At 52.8% G+C, this 20,145-nt stretch overlaps 9 protein-coding genes across 9 annotated transcripts; 4 read left to right on the forward strand and 5 right to left on the reverse strand.

Annotated features, from left to right (window-relative positions):
* Positions 1-108: 108 nt before the first annotated feature.
* On the reverse strand, positions 109-459 carry CDV56_100045 (uncharacterized protein; the record flags this gene model as incomplete). The annotated part of the gene is made up of 2 exons (XM_026753664.1): positions 109-181; positions 263-459. Coding segments are annotated over 2 exons (270 nt in total), but the record flags the coding sequence as incomplete, so codon positions are not given.
* A 1,070-nt stretch (positions 460-1,529) lies between these two features.
* CDV56_100434 (uncharacterized protein) lies at positions 1,530-2,762 on the forward strand (the record flags this gene model as incomplete). The annotated part of the gene is made up of 1 exon (XM_026754053.1): positions 1,530-2,762. One exon carries the CDS (start codon positions 1,530-1,532, stop codon positions 2,760-2,762), a length of 1,233 nt encoding a protein of 410 aa, XP_026610553.1.
* Positions 2,763-3,283: 521 nt separating this feature from the next.
* Positions 3,284-4,926, reverse strand: MNS1B (glycoside hydrolase family 47 protein; the record flags this gene model as incomplete). Its single annotated transcript, XM_026754311.1, has 3 exons — positions 3,284-3,559; positions 3,607-4,654; positions 4,715-4,926. 3 exons carry the CDS (start codon positions 4,924-4,926, stop codon positions 3,284-3,286), a joined length of 1,536 nt encoding a protein of 511 aa, XP_026610554.1.
* Positions 4,927-6,500: 1,574 nt separating this feature from the next.
* HIS3 (histidine biosynthesis protein HIS4) lies at positions 6,501-9,162 on the forward strand (the record flags this gene model as incomplete). The annotated part of the gene is made up of 2 exons (XM_026754809.1): positions 6,501-8,916; positions 8,963-9,162. 2 exons carry the CDS (start codon positions 6,501-6,503, stop codon positions 9,160-9,162), a joined length of 2,616 nt encoding a protein of 871 aa, XP_026610555.1.
* Positions 9,163-9,438: 276 nt separating this feature from the next.
* CDV56_101633 (rRNA-processing protein UTP11) lies at positions 9,439-10,392 on the reverse strand (the record flags this gene model as incomplete). Its single annotated transcript, XM_026755252.1, has 2 exons — positions 9,439-10,227; positions 10,297-10,392. 2 exons carry the CDS (start codon positions 10,390-10,392, stop codon positions 9,439-9,441), a joined length of 885 nt encoding a protein of 294 aa, XP_026610556.1.
* A 331-nt stretch (positions 10,393-10,723) lies between these two features.
* On the forward strand, positions 10,724-11,235 carry CDV56_101794 (uncharacterized protein; the record flags this gene model as incomplete). The annotated part of the gene is made up of 2 exons (XM_026755413.1): positions 10,724-10,876; positions 10,933-11,235. 2 exons carry the CDS (start codon positions 10,724-10,726, stop codon positions 11,233-11,235), a joined length of 456 nt encoding a protein of 151 aa, XP_026610557.1.
* Positions 11,236-11,524: 289 nt separating this feature from the next.
* Positions 11,525-12,457, reverse strand: CDV56_101921 (putative transcription initiation factor TFIID, 31kD subunit; the record flags this gene model as incomplete). The annotated part of the gene is made up of 1 exon (XM_026755540.1): positions 11,525-12,457. The coding sequence occupies one exon, from the start codon at positions 12,455-12,457 to the stop codon at positions 11,525-11,527; it is 933 nt and encodes a 310-aa protein (XP_026610558.1).
* A 721-nt stretch (positions 12,458-13,178) lies between these two features.
* On the reverse strand, positions 13,179-15,708 carry CDV56_102147 (putative lipin Smp2; the record flags this gene model as incomplete). Its single annotated transcript, XM_026755766.1, has 5 exons — positions 13,179-14,103; positions 14,156-15,050; positions 15,107-15,404; positions 15,462-15,532; positions 15,600-15,708. The coding sequence occupies 5 exons, from the start codon at positions 15,706-15,708 to the stop codon at positions 13,179-13,181; spliced, it is 2,298 nt and encodes a 765-aa protein (XP_026610559.1).
* A 931-nt stretch (positions 15,709-16,639) lies between these two features.
* On the forward strand, positions 16,640-20,032 carry CDV56_102597 (Fibronectin type III domain protein; the record flags this gene model as incomplete). Its single annotated transcript, XM_026756216.1, has 4 exons — positions 16,640-16,683; positions 16,738-16,931; positions 16,990-18,008; positions 18,068-20,032. The coding sequence occupies 4 exons, from the start codon at positions 16,640-16,642 to the stop codon at positions 20,030-20,032; spliced, it is 3,222 nt and encodes a 1,073-aa protein (XP_026610560.1).
* Positions 20,033-20,145: the final 113 nt, after the last annotated feature.

Consider the following 20,145-nt stretch of genomic DNA (forward strand, 5'->3'; position numbering starts at 1 on the left):
CCCCTCCGCAACAACAGTAACCTGCCGCCCTACAATCCCCCTCTCCGAAACCCCCAGATCCAACCTCTCGGGTAACTCAAACTCCATCTCCATCGCCATCCCCCTCACCCCCGGCTTGGGACGTAACCGGAAGCGATGCAGCGGCGGCGCCGTCAACGCAGACGTGAGATCCCCAAACCGCCTACCATGCCATCCATCCGTTACCATCACCATTACCAGCCAGGAAATCCGGAAGAAGGGAACGGGAGGGGACAGGACATACTCGATCCTCAAATCGATACTCTCGCACTTCCCGAATGCCTCTCTCGTCCCGGCGTCGTCGAGCCGGAATATCGCTCTGGTGTGAGACTGGCTCTCGTGGAAGAAGAGCGAGTATGTGTTCATGGTCTTGGTTGACGGGGAGGGGAACATGACTGCGATGCGGCCGTTGGAGGCGGGACGGTGGGTGTTTCCGCACATTTTGATCGTTGGGTTTGGGTTTTATGTACAGGGATCTAGGTAGTGAGGGATATGGATAAGGGTTTGGAAGAGAGAGAGGGTAGCTGAGGTCTACAGTTGTCTACATCTGTTGTATTTATAGGCCGATCCCCAAGGTATGAGAGTGAGCAGGATTGAGGGAATATCAGCCCGGTATGGACCCCAAGGTTGCTCAAATCCGCGCACATGTGGGTCGGTTAGAATAGACTACGGCAAGCCATTGGGACAAAATGAAAGAATGTAAATAGATTTTTAAGTATGTACCCTCACTAGAATTATATAATTTACATTTCCTATATATGAATTTCGATATCAATACTATATGGGTATTTGATATCCTATCAATATTAAACACCCACATAGTATCAATATCGAATACCACATAGTATCGATATCAAATACTATATCCAGGATGCAGGCTGTGCATCTTACAAGACTCAGCATCTACACTCTACAGTTACTAGTTACTCTCATAGTCATTAGTTACTCCGCAGCACTTCTGTCATCTCATGCATTATTAACAACTGCTAGTCTAGCAATATTTACTGTCAGAGTGGCTCACCATCTGGCCAATCATAGGCCAGAGGGCTCAACCCTCGCTTAGCTCAGCGACCCACTAAATTAACTATAGCGTTCCCACACAGATAGCTAGTAGTTAGTTTCATAGATCTATCCCCTTTCAGAGACATTCCCATCTTCCTTCCAATCATCAGATAGCGGATGTCCCACCCTCATTCATGAGAGTGACACCAATGTCATTAATGACAGCTGATAAGTCGTCTTGGCACTGCTTGCCTGCAGAGATCCGGATTTTGGTCCTGGAAGCCTTACTGCAGGATGGTTGTAGCTTGGCTGGCTTCGCTACAGTGTCACGGGAGTGGCAGATGATTATTGAGCAGCACAACTTCGCCCAAATCCACCTCACAGTGTCACGCCTCGCTGACTTTGGTTCAATTATTCACCGTAATCGGGCTCTTGTACGCTACATATGGCTTTGCTTGGAACTCCAAGAATATGATTGCACCCAGTGTGAGCCTCGAGATCTAGAGATAATGGGGATCAGCAACACAGACAATACCCTAATTACCACAGCATTCCAGGATCTGTTCTCAACTCTCAGCACATGGGAACCAAATGGCAACTTGCTGCTTGATATCAGTGTTCACTCTCCCAGTGACTCAGAACACTGGTTCAAATATCTGACCTTTGGGCCTGATATCCCCTCTGATGAGTGTGACCTGGGTCTATGCACAGAGCAGTCAATGCTGGCCAAACTTGATGACCACCAGCATGGTTGGATTGCTGGGAGTCAAATTTCCACTCCGTCCACAGCTGGTATCCACAAAGTTTTTGATGAAATCATGGGTGAAGGACCATTTGATGATGACAAACAGGAAAACCAGTGGTGGCAGCAACTGCCATTAGTCCCAGTAGTAACAGGTGTGCTTCTACGTCAACAGACCCGCCGACGGTGGAAGCCAGGTGCATTAGCACAGATGTTTGCCCGTCTTCCAAGACTCCAGGAGATTCACTACGAGCCTTGGAGGGAATGGTATGATACTCAGCAGCGGTGGACAGATCAAGCTTTCCGACCACTTTTTGAATCGCTCGCTTCTAGCAAACTACGAAGACTCATACTCTTCGAGAATTTCAATCCACAGTACGCGCTAGCTTTTAAGGGTAATGCTGATGGTTGCAACCCTATTCGAATCCCGACCTCGGATGTCAGCTGGGCGGTCGCCAAAGCCAGTCTCAAGCTTGAGCACCTCTCAGCATCATTTATTGTGGATGCCAGCTATTTCTTCCATGCTTGTAAACCTTCCTGGAAGTGGCCCAGCTTGACTTCACTTGCGCTGACTTCACAACTGCTCACACCTGATGAGAGCCCAATCAAGATTGATAACATGCTTCAGGCAGCGGCAGCAGTGGCCATGAAAATGCCAAATCTTAAATCAATGGAGATATGGAATGGACGAGAGGGATTGGCAATGCTCTTCAGATACCAGCTAACTGGGGAAGGGCAGCCTGCCGTGATAACCTGGAGAGGAACATGGGAATTCACCCTGCGACCTCCTGTGGTCCAGGCTTGGGAAGCCGTGGCATTGGAGCATTGTGGTCACAGATCCATTATTATTGTCAAGGAGTTGCTGGATGCTGGTGTTGTTGTCAAGTCTCATGGTGATGCAATCCACCATTTGAAGCTTTTAAACCCTGTAATTCGGCCCCTTTCGTTACAACAGATTCAGATGGAGCACAGGATTCGTGCGGGAGTACATAACTGGTAGCTCAACCTCTGTTGTCAAGTAACAAAATCAATCGCTGGCCTCTCGCTTCCTAGCTCTTATATGCACAAGGATCGGGCATGTAAATCCAGTATACGGGGAACCCTCCTTTCCAGCCTACCAGTGGACTCTCTTCTGCCCCTAACAGGGTCCCCATGTCCCGTACAATGTCTTCTTGGAAATCAATGAAGGAGAAGAGGAAAACCAGAGGCTCTAGTTGTCAGCTGATTGAGGTGCTCAGGTGTTATTTCAGGTATACTCGAGATGACCATTCATTTGAAATTATAGGCCTTTGGCTAGATAAATAAAGTTCTAGTTGAGAGTGCTTTATTGTTATACCGAGTATAGGTGAGTACCTACAGTTTCCATCCTAGGTACTTCCTCGTCGCTTATGCCTAGTACATCAACTAACCACATTTCTATCTTTAAAAAGATTCCTTGATATACAGCATACTAATTAAACCTAGCTAGGATGTAGGTATGTACGAATAGGTCACGTATGATGAACCCGGATCGGATGAGCCTCAGTGTTGAACACAAACTTGTTGCCGTCCCCCCGTTGGACTTGCCACTCGTCCTCTGTTCTCGTTAGCTTCATCCACTGCGAAAAGTCGGGCTCTCATACCTGGTGCATGCGTCAAGTACGCATACTTCATCACCTCGGCAAACAGGAAACTCTCCTGGTTGTCATATCGACCGCCTCCATTGACAGCGTTGACGTTGGTCAGCCCGGCGAATCCAGACCCCGTGCGGCAGTACTTGTCGATAGCGACAAAGGCATTCCACACCCAGTCACGGTACTAGACCGATCAGTCAAGATCACACTACGGGAACGTCAGGAACATACCTGCTTCTTGCCGGTGACGCGGTACGCATAGTAGAAACTCTCAATCACCTCGGGTCGCAGGATATATGCGCCACTTTGAATGTAAAAGCCGGCGCGCTCGTAAAACTCCTTCTGGTCGGCCGGCACGGAGTTTGCATCCCAACCGAAACTCTCCGGTCCAATCCCCGTCAGCGTCTGATTGTACGTGTCGAAGCATCCATCGACCAGCTTCAGTCCGAAATCGATCAAGTCGGCCCGGTTCAGCACGGTGCCGCCAAGCAGGAAGCTTCCGCCATCAAAGCAGGCCAGGTGCTGCGAGCTCAGACCGTATGAGCCGTTGTTGTACGTGGCCAGGAAGGTGAGATCCGGCCGGGATGCGGGATGGGACACCAAATGCTCGATACTCGACTCCGCGGCGGCCACCCAGCGGTCCTTGTACGTTGCAAACCGCTTAGGATCATACACGTACATCTTCATGAGATACTCGTAAAAGGAATCGTCCCCGCCGTTCCAGCTCACGAAGCCATCGGTGAATTGGCCCGTTTGGATGCTGATGGAGCTGCCCACGAGGCCCTCGAAAGGCTCGGCGGAGCTAGGCTGGGGCGCGAGTAGATAGGACTCGGCCTTTTGGCTGAGTTTCGCATACTCCTGGTCTCCCGTGAGATCGGACAGACGGGTCCATTCCAGGACCAAGGTCCCAGTAACCGCCAGCCCGTTGGTCTTGGCGCCATCATTGCCATGGGAAGTGATGTTGATATTATTGTAGGGAACACCCGACGGCGTGTCAAAGGCGAACTTGAGCATGTCCCCAAGGATTTTGGATTGTCTCAGAAGCAAATCCACCTTGGTGCTGTTCTTGACGAGGTCGGCGGCGGGCCCTTTCAGCAGGTCATATCCAGACAGCATGCCACCTAGGTACCGAATGGTTGTCTCGAACAGACTGACCATGTCCGAGGTTTTGGAGTAGTCGATGGTGGCAATATGATCCAGAATCTGGTTGACGATCGTCGCGTTGCGCATCACAATTGCGGTGGATAGAGCATCGACCGCAGATGCGCCCCAACCATTTCTGAATTGATCACAAGGTCAGCATGTGCATTGAATAAAGTAAGCTTGCTGATTGTCATACCTTGAATCGCCATAACCATTGGAAATCGGGTGCAGCTCGTCATGAGGAAAGGCATATTTCAGATACCCATCCCAGGCATGGGAAAAGGCCTCTTTGACGGCCGCTGCGCGTGACGAGACATCATTTCCAAGCGGAACAGGCTGGTTAGCTTGAGGCAAGGCCAGAGACGAGCCCGCGAGGGCCAGAGCCACGGACAGAGACGGCAAAAGCATGATGCCAACGGAGGAATAATACAAAATCCCGAAACGAGAGAAAGATAGACAGGGAGAAGTAGTCGTTCTCCTAAGACATCCGGTAGCAAACGAGCGACAGCCTGAGAGAACAGGCGGATAATTATATAACGGTTTAGTCTAGGACTAAGAGGAGAGAATGAAAGACTAGGTTGGAGTCATCCAGGTCGAAGAATGAAAAGAGGGGAGAGGGGTGCCAGGAAGAAGAGGCGACTTGAAAGGAGGAGTCGCGTGTCGAGAGGGAGTGACGGACAGGGAGAGGGATCATCGCATGAAAGGGTGGAATTCTGCATCTTGAACTTGCCATCACTGGCTGATGTGATGATCATCATCTCCATTTGTGAGAGATCATGGACTAAATCAGATGGACTAGTTGAAAGACACATTAGTCTATAGACTCATGAAGTAGTAGTATGAGAGCTAAGTGCCTGGATCAGGTATCCAGTCCGATCAGCGTCACTTGAGCTCGGACACGGAGAAGACGCTAAACTAGTCAATTACGGGTTCACAATGTCATCTTGAATCATTTGAACTATTCTGTAGGTACGGTAGTTCTTGACTTTACTCCCAGTGTATATGATTCTATCCTAAGTCAGCGCCCTTTTATGCTCGCATAGAGATAGATGGGATGCCTGAGGCTGTTGTTTATTTGTTATGCTTTCCTTTTTGGGATCTGATGAACGTGGATTATGCAGGGGTAAATCCACGGTATTATGTACTGTCATTTACAGCTATGCCTGTACATGATTGGAGGGGAATAATATGACCATGAGTCAGCTATTCCTCTGCATTAATCACTTATTGGCAATCCCCTTGTGATAGTGATAATAGCCTCGAACAGAATGTAACGTCTGTCTATAGCGATACTACCCAATATCAGACCTCCTCCTCAATATGATCAGCTGCTAAGGTCAGGTTCGAATTCAACTACAGATGACTCCTCAACCCATCGTGGAGAGCAGATGACCCTACTCCGTACCTAGCAGCCAGCAGGAACACTTCTGTTCCTGTGTGAAGAAGGTCTTGGGACAAGAGGGTCAGCCTAAATGCTTCTATAACCTTGATATTAACCTTGATTTCTTCCACTCTTCCGAATACCATGCCAGGACCCTCACATTGGTTGATTACTCCCAGACGCAGACCCTCTGAAGATAGGATATGGCCATAGAGCTCCGCTCATCGGAGTCACCTCAGAGTCAGTCCATAGAGACCACATCAATTCAACACCCAAGGATCTCTTGTAAATACTTCAGTCAATCCCATACCCTGTAGACAGTCAAATTGATATCAATCTCGAGGTTCACAGTGTCTGCCCTTGTCTGTGTAACTTCGATTCACCCTCTCACTCGCTGTTTTCGGTGCGGGGCTCAAGATCTCCCCATTAAAAAGAAATTCTCGCGATGATTCATTCTCCCCTCGTCATCCTCCTCCCTTCTCATTTCTTCCCCCCAGGCTAGGGACTTGGGGTTTGATCAATTTCATCATCATCACCATCAGATCTGATTGATCTGTCATCTTATATTGCTCATCAATTGTTCCACACTCCAGTCGTCAAAATGGCTACCCCAATCCTCATCTCCTACAACCCCACCTCTTCCTCCGGTCTCTCCCTCTCCCAGATCGCCTACTTCGGCCGTGTCCTCATCAAGGTCTCCTCTCTCGCTCAAGCTGAGGAGTTCCTGCGTCAGAATTTCCGTCTCCTCGATGTCTACGTCGATGCTACCGACATTGCTTCCTCCGGCGACATCGTCGATATCCTCAATGCCGGTGCCGCCAAAGTATTCATTTCCCTCGATCAATTGACCTCTTTGTCCCAAGAGCAATCCGTTCCCTCGTCACGTCTCGTCGTTTATACCTCCTCCGACAGCCAGGTGGATGCCTTCCAGTCTTGGGTTGGCGAGGATGCTGAAAGAAAGGAAGCCGGAATCTGCACTGAGTCTCCCGCCGTCAAGACTCTGGCCGACAAATTGGGCCTGAACCTTGAGGCTCAGAACCTCTACCTCACCTACACCGCCAGCACCGTCGCCGAGGACGTTGTGAAGGAAACATTGAAGCAGGGTGCCGTCAGCATTATCTCTGCCGACGCTCTCACCCTCGATCACAAGAATCCCAACGGCAAGATCGCCGCCGGCACACTTGTCGCCGCTCGTGCAGTTGCGGACCAGAGCAACGGTCTGTACGCGACTTCGGTGACCGATGAGCGGGGAGTATGTCTGGGTCTCGTCTGGAGCAGCGATGAAAGTATCGCCGAGGCTCTCCGCACCGGAACCGGTGTCTACCAGAGCCGGAAGCGGGGTCTGTGGTACAAGGGTCAGTCCAGCGGTGACGTGCAAGAACTGATCCGCCTGGGCTTTGACTGCGACAGCGACTGCCTGGTCTTTGTCGTCAAGCAGATTGGCCGCGGCTTCTGCCACCTGGGTACCGCGAGCTGCTTCGGAGCTTACAATGGCCTTTCGCGTCTGCAGAAGACCCTTCAGGCCCGCAAAGCCGATGCGCCGGCCGGGTCCTACACCGCCAGACTGTTCAACGAGCCCAAGCTGACCCAGGCAAAGATCATGGAGGAGGCCGACGAGCTGTGCCGCGCTACCACCAAGGAAGAGATCGCTTTCGAGGCTGCCGACCTACTCTACTTTGCCCTGACTCGCTGCGTGGCTGCGGGTGTCAGCTTGGAAGATATTGAGCGTAACCTGGATCTGAAGAGTCTCAAGGTCAAGAGAAGAAAGGGCGATGCCAAGGGTCCTTGGGCAGAGAAGGCTGGTCTTGCTCCTGCCACAGCCGAAACGAAGCCCGCCGTTCCAGCAGCTCCAGCTAAGGAAGAAGCCCAGAAGGATGACTCTCGCATGGAGATGACCCGCGTGGTCACCGCATCCACCCCTGTGGAGAAGGTCAAGGAGTACCTCAAGCGTCCTTCTCAAAAGTCCAACGAGGCCATCGTGGGTCTCGTTCGTCCCATCATCCAGGATGTACGGGAGGGCGGCGATGCTGCTGTGCTCAAGTATACCCACAAGTTTGAAAAGGCGACTTCCTTGACTTCTCCCGTCATCCGCGCCCCGTTCCCCCCCGAGCTGATGAAGCTGTCGCCTGAGACTCAGGAAGCCATCGATATCAGCATCGCCAACATCAAGAAATTCCACTCCGCCCAGAAGGGTAGCAATGACGTCCTCCAGGTTGAGACCATGCCTGGCGTCGTTTGCTCCCGCTTTTCTCGCCCCATCGAGCGTGTTGGTCTGTACGTCCCCGGTGGTACTGCCGTGCTGCCGTCCACCGCCATGATGCTCGGTGTCCCCGCCATGGTTGCTGGCTGCCAGAAGATTGTCCTTGCTTCTCCTCCTCGGGCCGACGGCAGCATCTCCCCCGAGATTGTGTACGTCGCCCACAAGGTGGGGGCCGAGAGCATTGTCCTCGCCGGTGGTGCGCAGGCCGTGGCCGCCATGGCTTACGGAACGGAGAGCATTAGCAAGGTGGACAAGATCTTGGGTCCCGGTAACCAGTTCGTGACGGCGGCCAAGATGCTGGTTTCCAACGACACCTCGGCCGGCGTCAGCATCGATATGCCCGCCGGACCTAGCGAAGTTTTGGTCATCGCCGACAAGGACGCCAACCCAGCCTTTGTGGCTTCGGATCTGCTGAGCCAGGCTGAGCACGGCGTTGATTCGCAGGTGATCCTGATCGCCATCGACTTGAACGAGAGCCAGCTCCAGGCCATCGAGGACGAGGTCGATGCCCAGGCCCGGGCCCTGCCCCGGATGGACATTGTCCGAGGATCTCTGGCCCACTCGGTCACCTTCGTGGTGCGTGACATTGATGAGGCCATGGCGCTCAGCAACGAATACGCGCCGGAGCATCTGATTCTGCAGGTCCAGAACGCGGAGTCGGTGGTGGAGAAGGTCGTGAACGCCGGCAGTGTTTTCATCGGGCAGTGGACCCCTGAGAGTGTTGGTGATTACTCGGCGGGTGTCAACCACTCTTTGCGTAAGTTTCGTCCACTCCCTATCTAGAATCAAGCTAACATCAACAGCCACCTACGGCTACGCCAAGCAGTACTCTGGAGTCAACCTGGGCTCGTTCCTCAAGCACATCACCAGCTCGAACTTGACGGCAGAGGGATTGCTGGGACTGTCGCGCACGGTGGAGCAGTTGGCTGCCGTTGAGGGACTGGACGCGCACAAGCGGGCCGTGAGCATCAGAGTTGCCGCGATGAAGAAGAACCAGGCGTGATGACTTTGGTTTTTCGGACTTTACGACGAGATGCAGTTATTGTATTAATTAGAAATGAGCTTGACGGAATAAAATTCTCTAGTTTCCTTCTTTAATGAGTTCCAAGACATAAGACGAATTGGTATTCACGGTAGATGCGCCTGAACGCCTCGATAAGCCTCTATTATAGACCAGATCAAAGAACTTTTGCTTGACCCTCCAGCCCAATGCAAGAAAAAATAGAAATAAAAAAAGGTATCATCGATATGAGCTGCAACAAGAAAGACCCGCCAGAGATCACTTCTTGCGCTCGCGGATTTTCCACTTGATGCCATCCTTGTTCGTCCCCCCGACCGAATTATCCATCCGCCCTCGCTGCCAGTCCAGCTCGCGCTCAGCGGCAGTGATATCGGCGTACTGCTTCCGAAGCGCCTTGAGCTTGTTCTCACGAGCCTCGGCGGCTCTCTTCTTCATCTTGCGGGCTCGACGAGCCTCGACGAGCGCCTGCCTCTCCGCATCGAGCTGTTTCTGCGACTTCCTCTGCGGCTTCTTCTGCAATTCACCAAACGACTGTTCTTCGTCCTCGTCCTCCTCTTCTCGATCTTCGTCCTCGCGAAGCCGCCGGTTCTTCAACGCCCGCTGCTCCCGCCGATCATCCGCAAAAACCAACTTCCTCGCCTTCCGGTGGCCGCGCTTCTCCTCGGGCCCGAAATCAAAATCGAAGTCGTCATCATCATCCCCCGCATCCTCCTCCGCGCTTTCTTCTTTCTCCCCCCCAAGAGCCTCCTGCATCTCTTCCTGCAGTCTCACCTCCTTCTCCAGCTTCTCCATCTCCCGCCGTATCCGCTCCCCCGTCGTACGCAGGTAGCCCGCATCCTGCGTCTTGAGCAACTTGATCGCATCATGGCTTAGTCCCCGCTTAGCAGCGGAGTCTCGCGCCGCGGAGCCGTGCTTGCCTTTTGTCCGCGAGTGCGCGGACATCATGCCGAAGGCGAATTCATCCGGGTTGCGGTTGGCGGCGAGTTCCTGGAGGCGCTTGATCTTGGCCTTTTTGGCGTTGTAGTCTTTCGCGCGGAGGGAGTAGTCCTTTCATTCTGCGAGTTAGTACCTATGTTCGAAGAGGGCTGAAAGGGAGGGGAAGGAAGGGTGCTGTACTTTGTGCTTTTCGAGGATACCCCATTTTTCGCGGCCTTCGAGCTGGCCTCGTTCGCGGTGTTGCCGTCTCTGGACGGCGTTGCGCATGGAAGACATTTTTTGCTGAGGCTTTGTCTTTTTTCCTGGTTACGTCAACCAGGATCGGAGGGGTGTGGAAATGGTTGAAGGGAAAAGTGTTGTTGTCGTTGAGGTGAACTGGCGGAGTTGAAAAAAATCGGCTCGGCGGTAGCGGAGAAGTTCGACGGGGCTCATCAGACCTCATCGGACAACGTTCTCGTGCACGACTCCGGCAACCTCTGCATGTCAATCATCACAACAGCTCTGCTCAATTGATCTAGGCGGTCGAGGGATTTATCAACCCAATCATCTCGGCACCATTCATCCATAACTTAAGGGTCAAGCGGCCTCACCGAGGCATCAGAATACCATGGCTTCAACATCAGCGTCCGCATCAACTTCGACACCCACACCCACACCAACACAGCCACAGAGCACACCCGCTCGGAAATACAATCTACACAATCCCCTCCCTCTTTCCGCCTCCCAGGAAGCCGAAGTCAAGCAGCTCTACTACAAACGCGTACGAGCGCATTGCGCCCCGGAGATCAAAGGTGCCTGCCCGGCCCTTCCCCCAAGCATTATAATTATGTGATCTTGATTGAGGAGAAGAGAGGTGCTAACTCGGCTGCAGCGTTTGCGGAATGTGCCGTCAATCGTACAGTAACGGCCACCTGGGTATGTCGGGCTCAACGGCTGGCCATGAACTCGTGTATGGTTGCGCATGCGAAGCCGGAAGAGGAGGACCGGGCGCGGGAGGAGTGGTTCGCGACGCATGAGGAGAGACGGCGGGCGAAGGAGGAGGAGTTGGCGCGGGTTGAGAAGAGGAGGGAGGAGGTTATTCGGATGATGAGGGAGGATGAGGCGCGGAAGAAGAGATGATCTCTCGTGACTCTCGACAGGAGAGACAGAGAGAAAGTGTGGGTAGTCGTCTGGCGTACATAGGTTGGCGTTGATTGTTTGATTTACATCACTGCATGATTGATTGGGAAGACAGTCATTTCATTATGTACAATACGCTTTGCTTTGCTTTGTTTGAGAGCGCTGGCATCAAACCGGGATCAATACAAGATCATGGAATCTCCACACTCAAATGACCGTTGCGACCAGCCCATACGCCCAACTCCGTCCTTTTGCCCTCCCTTTAAGCGAAACTCCAGATACCGAGAGCCTAAACATCCGTCATATCCTTGTCCCCGTCTCCATCACCCTCCCCCATGGCCGTATCCTCCCCAAATACATCCTCCATCTTGCCATCCTCTTCCTCATCCTCGCCCATATCCTCATCCCCTTCCTCCTTGACACCTCCCACCCCACCACCAGCCTTCCTCTCCTGATCCTGGGCCGAGCCCGCCGCCGCCGCCGCCGCATCCTCGACCTCCTCCTCCTCCCCTTCACTCTCCCACTCATCCTTCATATTCCACCCGGTGCCCGTCAGACAGAACCGCTCCGGCGGCAACCGCATCCCCCCCATAATAACACTCTGATGCGCCGCGGAGGCACTCTTCGCCTGGCCCGCATTGTCGAACCCCCTCGACGCACCGGGCAACGCCACCCGATTCCGCTCCGACGCAACATCCATCAGAAACTCCTTCGGCAGACCCGTCTGGAACTGGTAGTGGAGGCGCGACGCGATGCTCAGCCGCAGCGCAGGGAGCGTCACGCTGTTGACTTCCACGGGGCCGCGGCTGCTGCTTGGTCCGGCGTCGGTGGCGCCTGCGTAGCCCTCCGTCGCGAGGTGGACCGCGTCCTGCAGGACGCCCGAGGTGTAGCGGTACGCGAAATCGAGGAGTTGGAGCGGGACTCGTTCCTGGTATGCGGTTACGCCGAGCGACGCCAGGAGCATGTGGATTAGGCGGACGTCGCGCGGGCGGCGTGATTTGCCGCTGTCTGTGAGTGAAGTTGATGGGATCTGGGTTGGCTGGGGGGTCGTGGAGGGCATGGCTGTGTTGGGTGCGGTGGTGGTGGAGGGTCCTGTCGGGTGAGGTTGTTGCGAGGAGGCGGTGGTGTTGGCTGTGTTATTCGTTGATGAGGGTTCGGCTGGCGGTGTGAGTGGTTGGTTTGATGTTGAGGCCTGGGCCTGCGACTGAGCTGGCGATGCCATTGTATGTGCTTGATGGATGGATAGGTGGATGGTGAAGTGAGGTGGGTGAGGTTGGTGAGGTTGGAGAGAGGAGAGAGAGGAGTATCGGAGAAATCAGCTACGCAGTGATGGAGATCGCGGTGGCACGTCGTCTCAGTACAATATCAACAGCAGCATACCACGAATTTGATGAATGGGCTGCCATTTACCGACAGAGCGTGGTTGTGTTATTATTGAACGGGATTTTACTGTCTGTCGAGTTGATCGATGAGCTGGATTTCTTCGACTCCATGCGGCGCTATGCTATATTCGGAAGTCATCCCATGGATTCCATCCGATGCTCAACAGCGACAAAACAGAAACACCTCGAATATATAATATAATAATATGTATCTGCATTCTAACACTCTATCCAGGTGCAAATCCTTCAAGACTCGACTCTGAATCAAACCATGCAACTCGCTGAGAATCTCTATAGCGCCAGGTCGTCCAACGATGCTCACAACACAAACGAGAACAAGGCAACAATCAGTATGCAAAGATTCAAACGCCGCTTATGCAAAGGAATCAAAATTTCAAAGAGGCTCTGATAGTGTGGGCCGACGCTGTCACTATAATCGGTGCGAGGGGTTGGGTATCATTGAGCGTTGCAAAAGCCACGCGAAACAGCTTCCCATATATCCAAAAAAAAGACGTCGTGATTTAATACTTTTCACGCTCTGTCTCGGTTTGCTCAAGCAGATCAAACGGCTTCAGACGTTGGAGAAAGCCTCGATTTTAGCAGCTTGGTCTCTGCAGCCATATCATCCGCATTTCCGTCTTCGTCTTCCTCGACCTGGGTTGAACTGTCTGCGGCCAAAGAGGCGTTGGATTCAGACAGCCGAAGTCCATCCATCGACTCCTGTGAGATGTAACTCTCTCCAAGTTCGTCGACCTCATCATCAATTTCACTGCCATCTTCTTCTTCGCTCAACTCGCCGTCATACTCCTCCTCCTCTTCCTCCTCTTCCTCCTCTATCTCCTCATCTAGTTCGTCTTCGTCCTCTTCGTCTCCTGCATCACTATCCGTATCCGAGAATATCTCAATATCCTGAGGAGCATCCCTCCAGTAGGTGAAATCGGTACAATTTTCACCCCCAGGCTGGACCAGCAGGCTGACAGGTGGGAAGAAATGATCCAGCAGTTCCTGCATGGTCACGTAACTGCTCTTGTACTTGTTCAGGCTGAGAAGATCCAGGGATACCTCCGCGTTCGAGTTGATAGTAAAGATCCTGGTCGACGGAATGTTGACCGACCGGTAACTCAGCGCGTCTGTCAGACGGTTGCCGAAGCCAGCGTAGAACGGATTCTCCTTTCCGTTGAAAAGACCCAAAATGTCCCGCAAGCAAGCCATCTTGAACACCTCCGGTTTCCTCAAGTAGATTTCCCGCCTGAGCGCCGCAATCGTCCTGTCAGGGCTCATGATGACAGGACCCTTGGGTAACCTGTAGCCATCTTGGCAGACTCCGTAAATGTATGTACGGGTGGTATCCGCCTGGCCCACAGATCGGCTTGTGAGATACATGATATTGTAGCCATTATTGACTATGTCTGTGTATAACTTCGCCACTCCAGCATGAGTCCAATCCCGACCGATCATATTCAACACATGGCCTAAAGCATCGGACCTGCACTTCGTTAGTACCTTAACACACAACAGACAACCGCATGAAAACTAACTTGGTGATCGTCCCATCGATATCGGAAATGACAATGGGCGTGGTACTATTCCAGAGGTACATGGTCGCAGTGCAGGTAGCTCTGTTCACACTGAACGACATTGGATTGCCACCAGGCTTCAGATTCAGTGCCTTGAGCTGGTCACTCGTCAGGCGAAGAGTCTTGGCATAATTCCGGGTTTGCTCTGCTGGGGTGGAGTCTTGAGTAGGGGATTGCGGAGGAGTAGGGAAGCCTGGCTGCACATCGGATTTGGCACGGTGATGCCGAGTCGGATACGGCGACTCGGACACAGGGCGATCAGTGTCGCTGTGGTACCCAGGGTCAGAGATGGCATTCTCACTCATGGCCGAGTTCGGTCGCATTGCATTAAAAGTTGCACGGCGATTGGCAGCCTCCTTTGCCTCCTCGCTACTGTAGATCCACAAGTTTCCATGCTCGTCCGCTCCGATAAGGGCCCCAATATCGTAACTTCCCTCCAGTTCCTCCGCCAAGATCTTACGGGCCATGAGTTCGGCACGCATAGCGTCCTCCTCGTTGCTTTTGTATCCGGTCATGTCGAGCATGAGATCGCCCGTCTCATTGACCCGAGTTGGAATGTTGGATGACGACAGTTTCTTTGATAGAGAAAGTGCGCGCGAAACGGCTTCCTGGGGCGTGAGTAAAGGAGGACTCCGGGGGCGGTCGGTGTGATTGGCGCCCTCGCTGGCTGTGGGACTGGGAGGCTGCGCTCCGAGAGCGAAATCACCCTCACTGGAAGTGCCAGTCTGTTTCTCCGCTGTTAGTACAGGCTCGGACGCTGCCCGGTCAAATTTGCCTGGTCCGTTGCCGAAGGAGCCGTTGCGGAGTCGGCTGACGCTAGTCTCATCCAGAGACTGCGACAAAGGAGTCATGACACCTATACTCATATGAGCAACAGCCCCTGATCCTAACCAAGTAAAGCGTCAACCGTACCCAAATCACTAGATGCCCTCGCCCCTCTCGAAAACAGAGATATGTCCGATCCTGCTTTCGCATCCTGCGAATGAGTTGTGGCAGAGGACTTTTCGAGGTCCAGAAACTCTGGTTCCTGAAGAGAAGATGGAAGATCCTCCTCGCTGCGCGTTCTCGGACTCCCCGTCGGCGATACCAGCGGTGACGTTTGCAATGAAGCCGGGATCTCGTCTGATGTTTCAAAGACGAAAAAGGCCTCTCCGCCCTCTCCGAGCTTCATCGCATAGTCCTGCTTGACTCCATTGACTTTAAATTCCACCTGAAAACACCCAGCTCAGTCAGGTCTGAATAAACCCTCCGGGACAGCAATCGGTACCTTCTTCTCATATGGACGGAGCAAAGAGAACTTGCCGAATCGAACATGGAACGGCGAACAGGCGAGTGTTCCTATCGACAAGCATTAGCGACAAAGGGTTATAGAGATCAATATGGATCAATATGTATGAGGAGCTACCATCTTCCTGTTCGATGACGATGACATCAATAGCCCCGCTCAAGGTGGCTGGATTGATGGAATTCCATGTCTTCGACACCGAACCGCTGATACTTCGGACGTACTGCATGCCGAGATGTCGACGCGGATGCGCCTTCAATTATTTCGGATAGACCAGGGAAGCGAGTAGAGAGATATTGAAGACCGACGATTGAGATAGGTAGAAGGAGAGGGATGTGTAAAGGTTGAGAGTATGTCAGCAGTCGGGGGGAGTTGGCAGGAATTGCCGCCTACATATGACCCATGTGACAATGCCCGAGAGAGCGCTCCAGCTGCGACATACCCAGCTGGGGGGAAAACGAACGTAACGCCGTCTACAACAGGCCAGGCTAAATACAAGGAACAAAGAGATCTATATTTGAACAACAAATAGGCCACTAAACAAAGCGACGAGAGAGACAAAGAGAAGAGAAGAGAAGAGAGCAGAATAAGAATGTCAAAATAGTGTTGGCTGTTGGGGAGCACTTTCGATGATGATTATCCGTAGTATTGCGGGCGAACTGGCTCAACTTTCTCAACCGCCCAACGAAGAATGTCACGGGCCGAATGGATTCCTAAGGCTGCAGCAGATCGCTCAAAAAGGAAAATTCCTCGGTTTCTTTCCGTGGGCGGCACTAAGCCTGATCTGAATTACACCTCTGGGCGTTACTATTTTGGGAAGGATCTCCATGCCAAGACATCTTGTCCGCAAAATAAAAGACTTGTTGACTAAGCCGAGGATCAGTCAGCTGACATCACATGACCTCCCACATCTGGTTAGACCCATGTCCTCAGAAGCTGATCTACCGAGAAAGACTCACGGTGGATTATTGTTAGACAGGTGCGCAGAGGGCGAAAGAAGAGGCCGAGGATTTTCCCGCCTGTCAATTCCTTCTTTACCCCTCTTTCCCCTTCTGTTACGCCCATCTCCATGGGTATCCAATGCTGGGATGTATGAGCCGTTATATCTTTCCTTTTACGCCTACCCCAGCGTGGTTCCCCCAGTGAGGGTACGAGGCGTCATGGCTCTCTTCCTAGCCGTCACAATACTATGGGCGCTTATATGGTGAGTTCATATACTTGTTCCCCTTTTGTGATCATCTATTTAATATCCGTGAAGGTTACTATATCGTGCATGGCAAGTCTGCCAGACTCCGAATGAAGTACTGGTCGAAAAGCTCGGCTTGGACATCCCTCCGCCACCAGAGGTTACTCTAGAGGAGATCACCGCCCGTGAGATTCGCATCGCCTGGAAACTGCCCGACTTTCACAATTCCATTCACAAGCATATTATTCAGGTCAACGGCTCCAAAGGTAGCTTATTTTTGCGTCCTCCCTTTGCAAGGTACATGAAACTAACCCCCCTTGATAGTTGGTGAATCGAAACGAGCGGAGACTGCGGTAGAAATCTCAAACCTGATCCCAGGAAGTATATATCATATTTGCGTCTTTTCCATCAGTGCGGCAAACTTTCAGACACCCAGCGCGGTCATCCATGTTCGGACGAAGCCTCTTCCTTTGTCGCAATCTCAGCAAAATGCCCCCGTTGGTAGCCCGACGATTCGGGCCTCAATCCCACGACCCACTGCCGGCTTGGTCGCTCCTTCCGCCCCTTTGATGGCTCGCGAGCTTAGTGGAGGACAACTGCAAGGGAAACGTTCCTCTGCTGGACGGAAACAATCTCCCGCGGCTAGCGGCGTCGACCTCTCGCACGGTCATCCAGAGGAGACTCAGAAACACACCGCGCATAGTGACAGCAGTGAGAGCTTGGAGCGGTTGGCCGACAGGTTGAAATCTCTGCAGCATGAGAATGAAAATGTGGAGAAGCAGGCGGCGGAGGAAGAGGAGGAGCATATCGCGCTTTTGAAAGAGCTTGAGAGACAGCGTGACCAGCTGAAGAAGCGTGTGAAGGAGAAGGACGAGGCCAGTGGCGATTTGAAGAAGCACGTTAACAAGCTGGAGAGCGTCAATCGAACCGTCCAAAATGAAAAGGCCAAGCGTGAGAGACTTCTGCAGCAGAAAGAGACGGAACGGAAGAGGCGCAAGGAGGACATTATCCGTTGGCGTGAGGAGATGGAGCGGATGACTGCGGAGGTTGCGCAGGTCACCGAGGAGAAGGCTCGCATGGAAGAGGAAGGGAAAAAGAGTGCAGACGAAGTTCGAGAGAAGATTGCTAAGGAGCAGGCGGAGATGAAAATTCTCGATGATGAGATTCAGGACAAAGGTGGACGTGTCAAGAAGCTTGAGGAGGAGCGAAAGCGTCAGCAGGGGGGAGACAGCGAGGATGGGAGGGAGTTGGACCGCATTGACAACGAGCGAGCAAGGCAGTGGGAGGTCAAGTTGAGCAATCTCAATGCGCGATATGCTGCTTTAGTCAATCTTCACGCACAGGTGGGTACCCAGAGACAACGTACTGCATTTCTAGATCAGAGTTACTGACTTAAGAAAAGGCTCAGCAACAGTACCAGGAGGCCCAAGAGCGCCTAAAGTGGTTGACCACCCAGCGACCGGGCAGCAGTGGACCGTTCACGCTGCCAGCTCTCGACCTAGACATGTCAAATACTGCGACTATCCGTCCGCGCCGCCATCGCAGCTCTCTCAACAGCAACGTCTCCTCCCCGATGAATTTTCCCGGCTTGGAACCATCTTTCCCTGGCGGTGTCAACTTCAATCCACCTTCCACCAACTCTCCTACATTTGCTCCCACCTCTGCATTCTTCAATATCAACAACGGCATGACTCTTCCAGGTCTCTCGGACCAACAAGATCCGATGCGGGGGGATCTGGATCTTTCCTTCGGTAATCCTCAAATGAGTCCGCGGGCCGATGCCCTGCTCCCGTCCGATCTTTTAGGGGATGAAGAATCTCCCGAACCACCTCCTCCAATAGTTCGACCTCGGTTCTCCAACCTAGAATTGTCCGAATCGCAGCTGGAAAGCTATTCGCGCGGCCCGTCGTCTCCCGAGTCTGCAGGGGGAAGCAAGCCGGCTAGCATTTTCGCCAGCCCCCTTGAGGATCGCAAAGAGACCGAGTCCCAGTCTGCAAATGTTGCTGAATCTAGTGATGCCCCTAAAAGCGCGACGAGGAGGCTATCGGGATTATTTGGCTTCCATCGTCCTCGTGGTAAAACACTGGCCGATGAGCCGCCTTTGCTGGGCACCCTGAAAGCGGGACAGAGCCAATCTTTCCCTAGGAATTTGGACGAAATGGACCCCATCGGTTCAAGGCGTCGGCGGTTGAGTCATACAGGCAACTGGGCCAATCCGATGTCGTTGCTTCCCAGGAGTAATACTGCGGCTGTCACCGCAGACAGCTCTTCTGACCACCTGCCGTCGCGACGAGCAGGATTTTCCAGTATCTTCTCCCCCAGCCGATTCGGTTTCGGCGGCGGTGGAAGCAGCAGTCTGTTGAAGTCGAGCGAGTCCTCTGATCTCAGCACAGGTTATAATCAGTTCAGTCCCCGTCACGATCCAATCGACCCAGCATCGATTCTTGGTACTGTCCGACGAGGTTCACTGTCCCCGAGACCTTCATCGACTTTCTCCTTCGATAATCAGCTTCCTCATCCCTCCACGGATAATCGCCCTTTCGGATGGCCCTCCGCTGAAAAGCCTGGCCACCGCAGCCTTCTCGGTTTTGATTGGGCCTCTCCGTCCTCATGGTCCAGGGCTCAATCCCGTCGGCCATCTATTACGTACGGGTCCTCTGGTCACTTGCCCCTTGGGCTTACAGGTGAGCCTGATTTTCCTCAGGAGTCTTTCGAACGCCAAGGTCGGCCGTTGCAAGCCCCAATTGGTACACGGCCCTCCTCCTCCCATCGACCAGTGACTCCAAAATTGAATCCCGCAGCACCCACGTTCAAGACCATCTTCAGCAGAAAGTCCGACAAGGATAAGGACAAAGAGAAAGGGAAGGAGAGAGAATCCGATATGCCTTTTGATTTCCACATGGAGGAAGGCTCTCCGTCGGAGTCGCGCATCTCGAGGGATTCGCGTTCCCGGTCCTTGTCCATCTTCACTGGAGATTCGTATGAATCACTGGAGCGCATGCCATCAGCCACTTCTGCGGACAACAGCAACTCGAAGGAGTCGTTCATCCGAAAGATCACCCGAAAGGGCAGCTCGAGCAAATTCGGTTCGTGGAAGGAACGCTCCGGCTTGTTTTCGAAGAAGGGCGATTCGTCCCAGGGCGACATCGACGAGGATGCGAGCAGCGAGGCGCAACTTGCCAAAAGTATTGACAGCACTGTCTCCAGCGCTCCGTCTGGCGACAGATCGACCAGGAGCAGTCTGGGGTTTTTCAGCCGGAAGTCCAAGAAATCCGACAAAGCTGCCAGTGAGACAAGTGAAAGGCCTAGCGAACTGGCCAGCGAGACTGGCGATGATGAAATCGCCGAGGAAGAGGACGAATCTTGAGCCGGGCTCAGTCTTGTGTGATCCTCGGTTTTTGATATTCATCCTCTCATTGAGATTACAGATTACACAAACTGCATGTTGGCTGCACCTATGCATTCCTATACATTCTTTGA

Source organism: Aspergillus thermomutatus (genome assembly GCF_002237265.1).
Source record: "Aspergillus thermomutatus strain HMR AF 39 chromosome Unknown NODE_302, whole genome shotgun sequence".
Taxonomy (NCBI): domain Eukaryota; kingdom Fungi; phylum Ascomycota; class Eurotiomycetes; order Eurotiales; family Aspergillaceae; genus Aspergillus; species Aspergillus thermomutatus.